The sequence below is a fragment of the Eurypyga helias genome, unplaced genomic scaffold, assembly GCF_000690775.1.
Source record: "Eurypyga helias isolate BGI_N326 unplaced genomic scaffold, ASM69077v1 scaffold4746, whole genome shotgun sequence".
NCBI lineage: Eukaryota > Metazoa > Chordata > Aves > Eurypygiformes > Eurypygidae > Eurypyga > Eurypyga helias.
The window spans coordinates 1-9,344 of NW_010254505.1; the positions used below are offsets into that span (position 1 = coordinate 1).

General features: G+C 51.1%; 1 protein-coding gene across 1 annotated transcript; it reads left to right on the plus strand.

The window, feature by feature from the left end:
• Positions 1-4: 4 nt before the first annotated feature.
• LOC104504166 (thyrotropin-releasing hormone receptor-like) lies at positions 5-8,222 on the plus strand (the record flags this gene model as incomplete). Its single annotated transcript, XM_010152989.1, has 2 exons — positions 5-727; positions 7,845-8,222. Coding segments are annotated over 2 exons (1,101 nt in total), but the record flags the coding sequence as incomplete, so codon positions are not given.
• Positions 8,223-9,344: the final 1,122 nt, after the last annotated feature.

Consider the following 9,344-nt stretch of genomic DNA (forward strand, 5'->3'; position numbering starts at 1 on the left):
GACCCTGGGCAAGATGCCCCGGCAGCCCCTGGAGCTGCAGGTGGTCACCATCCTGCTGGTGCTGCTCATCTGTGGCGTGGGCATCGCGGGCAACGCCATGGTGGTGCTGGTGGTGCTGCGCAGCAGGCACATGGTGACCCCCACCAACTGCTACCTGGTGAGCCTGGCCCTGGCCGACCTCATCGTGCTGCTGGCGGCCGGGCTGCCCCACATCGTGGTGGCGTCTTGGGTGTCCGGCTACGCCGGCTGCCTCTGCATCACCTACTTGCAGTACCTGGGCATCAACATCTCCGCCTGGTCCATCGCTGCCTTCACGGTGGAGCGTTACATCGCGATCTGCCACGCCATGAAAGCGCAGCTCCTGTGCACCGTGTCCCGCGCCAAGCGCATCATCTCCTCGCTGTGGCTTTTCACCTCCGTCTATTGCCTCATGTGGTTCTTCCTGGTGGACACGACCCAGGTCACCTTCTCGGATGGGGCGCAGGTCAGCTGCGGCTACCGGGTCTCCCAAAGCCTCTACATGCCCATTTACTTCTTGGATTTTGCCGTCTTCTACGTCATTCCCTTAGGGTTGGCAACTGTCCTCTACGGCCTCATTGCCCGCATCCTCTTCGTGACCCCCCTGCCCACCACCCCGCAGCAGTCCTGCCTGGGCTCCACACACCAGGGCGGCTCCCTCAAGCTCTCCTGCCGGGGCAGCAAGGGGGCCCTGACCTCCCGCAAGCAGGTATGGCTCCCCGATGGGGCTGGGGCACGCCGGGGTGCAGGCAGCGCTGTCGGGGGCTCAGGGCTTTGAGGGGCATTCTGGTAGGGGACAGGGTGCCCCGCTATTTTGCTTCCCTTTGTGGGGGAGTGGAGAGTGCTGCTTTGGTACAGAGAAGCCCCCCAAGCCCAGCTGGGGTCTGGCAGCATGGCTGGGCTCCCCCTGCTTTGGCTGAGCTCAGTGGAGCAGGACAAGGCATCACTTGGGAGAGGCAGGGGTGCAGGGCTGTCTGCTGGATAATTAATTACTGATTGCCTCCTGGAGGAGGGGAGTGCTGTGTGACATTATGCCAGTGGGACTCCCCTCCCAGGCAGGGTCCTGGGTGACCTCAGATGTAGAGAAGCGAAAGGAGGGGAGACTCTGCCTTGTGAGCCGGGCCCTGGCTGCAGCCCCCCAGTCTCTGCAGCTGGGGAAGGCACCTCGGTGCCACAGGGGTGTGTTTGCCTCTCCGTGACTCCCCCATCATTCAGCTGCCTGCTCGCTCCCCATCTCCTTTTCCTCCCATCTCCTGCCCTCGTTCCTCGTCATTCTCTGTCCACAGGGACAATTACTATCTCTTGCCCCATCCCCTTGGGTAAGTCAGTATCTGGACATGGGACACCTGTCAGCTAGCTGGCTGTTTGCAGGAGACCGTCCCATTCCGGTTTCAAACTCCGACAGGCAGAGACACGGGCTGTTTTAAAGGGAAGGGCTGAATTTCTGAGTCTGGCTTAGGTGCCTGAAATCACCAGTTCTGATGTGATTTCCAGACAGCCTGAAATAGGCTTCAGCCTGCCTTAAAGTCCTCATGTTTCCAACTTAGTATCTTGTTGCTTGACTTGCTCAGCACCCTCCATTCCCCAGGAGAGATGATTCAGAGTCACAGAGGGGAAGTGGACAGCTTAGAGAACGTGTATTTCCTCATGAACTTCTAAGTCTTTCCAGTTCAGCTCTTTCTCCCTTTTGCTCCAGCACAGAAAGGTTCAAAGCAAGTCCTGACTTCTGCAGAAGTACTTGGCCACTCTCCCTGGGTCACAGGCTGCTGCAGGAGCCTCAGGCAGGGTGTTCGACAGCCAGGTCTCTAGATGCTACAAGGCAGTAGCTAAAAGTGCAGGTCAACAGACCTCTCCTTCCAGAGCAGCTGCTGGGGGCTGTGCTGCTCCCCCACTCTGGTGCTGTGCCGTGGAGTGACCGTGCTGCACACAGAATGCTCCAGCATGATTAGGACAAGTGGCTGACGCCGTTAGTCCCGATGAGGCTGGATGACAGCCATTCCAGCTCCTGGAAACATCTTGTACTCTCTTTTCTATTACACCGGGAGTTTTCTTGAGATGGTCACTACCTCCTGAAATATCTTAGCATGCAAAGGCTTCCCCTGCCTGGCCTGACATCGCCAAGAAAGGGAGTAAGGATGGCACTGAGTTTTTAAACTGTAAAGCAGTTTCTCAGGGCTTCCAGCTATGGGTTCTAATTTCACACCAGCAGGTCTTCAAAGCAATCTTTGTTGAGAGTGGTGGGGGAAGAAAACTCAGCTGTGCCACCCGTGGCATGTGGCCTGGGTGGCTGACACACGGGTTGGTGGCTGTCAGATAGATGCTGCACCCCAGAGGTGGCTGATACCAGGTTGTTCCATGAACATCTTTCACAAGTTGGATATGACACAGGACATGACTGCTTCATTTTATATGTACTTACAGGGACATCTATATGACGGTCTATTACATCAGAGGGGGCAAAACCAGGATCCGGGTGTTCAAAGTTAAACATTTGATTCATCGCTGAGGGGATCTGCAGAAATAAGTTATCTGTTCACCAGAGCCAAGTCAAACCACACAGCTATTTTGACAAGAGCTTTGGGCAGTGAAAACAGGAGTGCTCGGAGCATAACGAATCCAGGTCCTGCCAGAGCATCCACCTGAGCACTGCCTGAAACGCAGCCAGAGTTTTTGCTGGCAGTGCAATGGATTGAGGAGCAGAAGCTGCAGTGAGTCATGATTCTGCATCTAGTTATGAGGGAAAACCCAACCATACAACCACCTGGGGTGGAAGGAGCCCCCCCCCCTCCCAAGGGGTCAGCACTGGATTCTGCCTGGATTTGGTCTCCCTGCGCAGGGCCAGCAAGGCCCATAGAGATGGTATTTTTGGGGAGATGCTGCAGCGTGCAGGACCCCAGAGAGGTGGTGTGGGCAGAGCAGAGGGGAAGCATGAGCTGAGTGCTGGGGAATGGGCAGAACGAAAGGGGTTTTAATGTGAGAAAGAAGGTAGCTGAATCCATTCATGCCAGCGGAGCTGGCAGATGGAGATGATGGCTAGGATAAGGGGCTTAAAGGCCAGTGCAGAGGAGAGTGTTCCTGTGGCCAGTGAGGGTGAGACACATGGGTGATGGAGACAGAGGCACATGTGCCCATGGAAGGAGCAGGGCAGAGTCCAGAGGGGGGCTAGGCTATGTCCCCCACAGCACTCTCAGCACCCGGGTCTATGGGACACCCCACCAACTTGGCTTTAGCAAAGGTGTGAGAGTCACAAAAGGGACCTGAGTGGTCTTCTCTGGGCAAGGTTCATCCCCAAGGAAATCAATGGCAAAAAGCCCCCATGCAATGGGCAGGTTTGGGCCCTAGAAGGGAGCAGCCTGGACACCAGTGTGTCATCTTCACTAGAAGAAAGGTTTCCTCTCTGATTTTCTGATAGCCATGGCACAACTGCCCTCGAAACCAGAGGAAACTTGTGGAAAGAAGAAACACAGATAGATCTCAACTTTGCTTTGCAAAAGCTGATTCTGGCTGAGAGGCTCACAAGTGTGTTTCCCTGCTCATTAATCACCCGTGGCCAGGGTGGAAAGGAAAGGGCAGCCTGACAGGTAATGCCATTGATCTCTCACGCTCTCCTGAGAAGTGCTGACAGCCCTTGAAAATGTCACCAGGAATTTCCACGGGGTTCCTTGATAAAGGGTCTTGTCCTGAGCATCAGAAGTGAGGACACAGCATTGGAAACTGCTCTCATAACAAATGCTGGTTGTCTCCAAACTGATGGGTTGATGAAGAGGCTGTGAAAGTAATGCACGTGCTATGAGTGGGGAAGATTGAAGCAAGGGTGCAGCTTCTTTAAAATGCGATTGCTATGCAGACTAAACCACTAGAGACACCATTAAAAATCATGCTTGCAAGTTTGGTCCAAAAGAACAATAGCGTGGCGGTGTGACAGGCTCCACATGTGCAGTGAGAGCTCCACCAGACCCTGCAGACAGCAGGCTGTGTCCCAGCAGTGCGGCAAAGTGGGACCCCAGCACTGCAAGCAGGCACTTCCAGGCCCCTGAGAGACGCCCAAGAGGGGCTACCCCAAAAGTGACCATTTTTCTCCCTTGACTCTAAAGAGCCTGGATGGCTGGGGGTGTTTTGCTGTGGAGATACAGAGTTTGGAAATAAAATTCCCTCTATGTGCTCCCACGCAGCCCCGGGGCTGCACTGCTTGTTTTTCAGAGCATGAAGATGCTGCTGTTCCCTCACTGGTGCCTCTAAAACACAGACGTCCAGAGTAGGACAAGACAGAGTGTGAGGTTTTGCTGTATTTATTATTTATAGAAGCAAAGCACCAGAGGTACAAACCTGGTGGAAGATGCCCTTTACCTCTGGCATAGGGACCCAGGGGTCAGCACAGCAGATCCTTGGCTATCCAGCAGCAACCCTGGATTATGTGCTCAAAAGTGGTTTTTAACTAAATACCAGCTGTTCTATTAAAACAACTCCTTCTGCCTTGTCTTGGTTCTACCCGTAGCTCCTTTACAGCTGTTGTGTGCACACTGTGTACACAGTGTTGTTGCAATACACTTGGAAAAATTGTCCCTGAGCTGGTGCTTCCCTAATCTGTTGTGTGCACACTGTCTACACAGTGTTGTTGCAATATACTTGAAAAAATTGTTGTCCCTGAGCTGGTGCTTCCCTAAGGGATGCTTTGAGGCTGCAGCAAAACTCTGATTTTTTTGGGTGCAGCTGGGGTTTTTTTGACCTATAATTCAGGAATACTCCAGTTACAGAAAAATGTCCCAAGCTAAGTTCAGAGCACCTCAAGTGTGCTATAGTCACTTGCCTCAGCAAGGAGGAAAGGCACGAAGACCACTTTTAGCCACGCACACAGGCGACACTGGAGATTTCTTGCCCACACGCAGGCGACACTGGAGATTTCTTGCCCCACGATGGCGATATGAGAGTGAGTTTGGGATAGACCGTTAGGCTTTATTCAGAGGCGGCGTCCTGTGTCGACACAGCTTTGCCTAAGTCGCACCCGGGAGAACACGGTCCACGCCGACGGTTGGCTTTAAAAGGCAAATTTCAGTCTTACAGCAAGCTAGCACAGGGCTGCCCGTCCCAGCTTGTGGGGTGGATGCAGCGTCCTCGGGGAGTGCTGAAGGCATTCAGTGAGATGGAGGTAATAAATCCTCCTGGTGCTGCTTCCAGCCAGTTTCCTCTCCCAGGACAAAGACAGCTTTTTTGCGGGTCTGTAGGATGTGGAGGGGGTGCTCTTTGGATGACAGCACGCCGTGGTCTTCTGCAGTCTGGAGGGAGGTGTCGGGATCTTGCTCAGGAGGGAGCTGGGCGAACACTGCTGGCATTTCCATAACAACCAGCCGAAAAGCAGGGCCAGTTATGGCTAAAAAGCAGATGAATCGCTGGTTCTTTTCCAGACTACATTTCTTTTGGTCTCAGAAAGGGCCAGAACGAACTTACTTTTCAGCCTTATTAGGATACACTCCCCTGGTGCTGTCACTCGGATGCAGAGCCCAGATCACTCTTCACAACCATCGTGGGTTCCTGAACAGTAAAACAAGGCAGAGAGTTAGAATAGTTGAAAAGCCAAAGATGTTTCAGTGTCAGGAGACAGCACATGAGCCACATTAATGTGTTAGTTTTAAAAGAGACAGAAACCTGCCAGAAGGGCTGCCACCTGCCAGAGAGCAGAGCTAAGTGTATGAAAGCTCAGGGCTTCATTCTCCCCAGCCCTGCGGTGGGTAAATGCATCTCGGGAGCTGAGACGACCCTCACCGAGCGAGCAGTGCCTGTGTCTCAGTCCAGACCTGCAGACGTGTGGCGTTTCACTTCCCCAGGACACATTTTTCAGAAAACCTGTTTAGGACTGCTGAAGCTGATGGAAAGACTCCCACCCACCTTACCCCCAAGACAGCTCTTTAACATGGGCCCTTCCAGGCAGGACAGGGACGTGCTCATTCTCTGCATGGGGTGGAAAAGCACAGAGCCTGCCCTCACCACCAAGGAGAAATAAACTGCTTAGTAGGGAGGGAATTAAATTCTGACTGAAATGGTCATTAGGATCACTTAAGCTGAGGAGTTGGTTGCATTTTGCTGTAGGGTTCAGCTATTAGCACGGTTTTGTTCAGATGAACTTCATGCAGATTCTTCGGAAATAAACCTCAGATGAATCAAAAATATGGCAAAAGCAATTCTCCCTGCAAACGTGAGAAGTGGGTCTGTGGAAGGCAGCAGGCTGGCTGAGTGCTCCATCTCTGCTACAAAGATGCTTAGAACAGCAGAGAACACTGGTCCCATCCATACCCACTGCTCATGTGGCATACGGTGTTGAAGGAAAACCTGCTCCTTCCTGGGCTGATCTGGTGTCTGGGAGCTCTCTGTTCCCAGGTCTTGCAGGGCAGACCACAGCGATACTGCCTCACCACTGCTGCCAGGATGCTCCTTCCCTTGGCAAGGGGTGGCTGAGCCCGGATCACCTGCCAGCCTTGGTGGAGGCAGTGGCTACAACCACACTGGTACATAGAAATTTTGATGATGGTCACCTGTGTGCCAAGCAGCTGCTGTCCACTCGCAGCCTTTCTGCTCAGAAGTATTTCTATAAACCAGGTCGTTACCTTAGCAGTTGCACACAAGACAGGGTGGATTGAAGCCAAAAGCTCATGAGATGGCTCTTGCTCTTCTGGATCCAACCAGCCCTTGTAAAAGGCATTGGAAAGCTCTGAAGCTACCTTTTACTAACAAAACTTGTGCAATCCCTCATATCTTTCCCAAAAGGTAACAAACTGTGGCAGCAAACACTCTGCAGTCTTAGCAACAGCCTCAGCACTCACTGCAAGACCTTATTCTGGGAAGTGTCCTCCCATTCCTATTAAACCGCACACAGCAAAACACTTCTATTTTGGCCTCAGCTTGATAATAGTTCCTTTCTTGTAGGAAAGTTTTTTTGCCACTACCAACCACTCCCGGTTTCCACTCACAGCATTGCAGGAAGGCACAGTTGCTGTGACAAAGTGAAAAAAGCACTCCAAGAAAAGCTGAGAGACTGAGAAGCGCTATTTGAGTGCTTATTTGCATATCTGGAGCTGGAGTCATTGCACAACTCCCTTTCTGACGTTTGAAACGCCACTGCCTTAATATGTGTGTGGCATCAGTGTTTACTCATACTTTCCTCCTTGGGGACGTGTGTATTCTGTAAGTATTTGTTGGAGGATGATTGTCACCTCCCAGAAATAGCTGTGGAAATTATTAGGATCACTGGAGTTTCAGTACAAAACCCCATTTTCTTAAGCAAGCTTGAGTCAAGCTGAGGGCAATTACTGCTCACTTCTGTATTCTCAGTATCTTCTTTCCCTTTAATACAGTACTTCCCTAGTGTGCTGCAAATTAACATAACCCGTACCAATTAGCTAAATAACTCCCGTATCAGCACAAGTAGGAATTTGTGTAAGACTCCAGACAGTCTCCTTTGCTCCCAGTGCTGCTCTGTACCAGGAGCCTGCTGCCTGGAACAATATGGTTGGTGTAGGAAACCAGGAGATGCTAGGTAGGAAGTTGAGATATACCCCGCGGTACACCCCCACTCCTGAAGAGTTTTAAAGGCTCCATCGTGGTAGGTGAACACCTAATATTTAATGGGTTTATTTATGCAAGATTGTTCCATGAACAAAATGGGTTCAGAGAGGAATATCCCCATGGTTTGGGTGCCTATTTTAAATGTTCAGATGGAGATATAAGGTATATGTAGACTGAATTAGCTGTCTGCACTTCTCCAGGTGGGAAAGCTCTGCTGGAGATTAGGCATCATCTGACTATTTCTCTTTTTGCATATCCCCACCGGCAAGGTGACCAAAATGCTGGCAGTGGTGGTGGTCCTCTTCGCCCTCCTGTGGATGCCTTATCGCACGCTGGTGGTGGTGAACTCCTTCATGGACCCTCCATACCTGAACATCTGGTTCCTCCTCTTCTGCCGCATGTGCATCTACCTGAACAGTGCCATCAACCCCATCATCTACAACCTCATGTCACAGAAGTTCAGGGCTGCCTTTAGGAAGTTATGCAAGTGCGAAGAGAAGAGTGCTGAGAACCCTGCGCCGTACACCGCCCCGGTCTACTACAGCGTTATGAAGGACTGCTGTCATGACCGCTCCGATCACAACGTCACCGAACAAGAAGATCTGAACAGTCTCCCTGCACCTGCAAAGAACAAGCCTGCCGAATAAATCCTGGGACCCTGAAACAATGCAGAGCTGTTGGTGGGAGCTATGTGGCTGGCTGCACTGTGCTGGGAAAGCGCCAACAGAAATTGCTTTGGCATTGCAGCAAATTTAATTTAATACCTCTCCAGGGCATTTAACAAAACAGATTCTTGGATGCAAATTAATTCACTTTTCCTTAATGCTAATTTATTCTTGTTTGGTGAAGTTTTAGGCACAGGTCAACGTTTAGCATCTTTAAAAGATCTGTAGTTAAATATAGCGGTGCAATGCCATTCTGTGTTATGTGCAAGTGTGATTGTTGAGTTGGGCCAGAGTATTGAAAGGAAATCCAGGAAGAGAAGGCATTCAAGGGAAAAAAAAACCCTCTTCCTGCTGGACCAATTTTCTAATATAGTGAGATTCACCTACCCAAATTTACACGCCTATAACGCAGGGACCCCATGTGAGCTGCTCCTCTAGAGTCCTCTTAGAGTTAATGGGGACCATTAGGCACTTCCAAAAGCAGCTCCTCTCAGCTCACCACAATCCTCTGAGGAATATGCACACCTACGGAGGAGATGAATGCCTCCCGAGAAGGGAGTATTTCTGTCCATGGACTGTAAAGATACTCGGGTGGAGACTCCTGCGTTGGGAATAACCAAAGCTGGGTGTCACAAACCTCACCCCCTGCTTCTGGGAACACTGCAGTGCGGGTAGCACATAAACCCCAGGTCCAGACCAGATGGATTTGTTACAGAAAAGTGAACAAACTAATAATGAGTGCTCCCTAAGGTAACAGTAACACTTCCAACATTGTGGCTTAAGCCTCTTTTGGATAATTCTACCTTTTCTGTCCAAATTCCTCTGGTTGCTTCAGCTGGATGCCACAGCCATGTCCTGTAAACCCTGGTGTGGTGTTGCTGCGTACCATCAAGCACTGTTGCTCTCCATCCCAGCTACAGTCACATTTCAGTGGCAGGTGAAGCAATCCTCTGATTTCCTGACAATAATTTGTGACAATCCATCAATTGTTTTGTCAAAAGTGACACACTGGCTACAAGACATTAAACAGTACCCATTGCTGCTACCATCTTGTGAGTAAAGAGAGCTCCAGGGTCCAAGAAACCAGCCCAACGACATTTACCC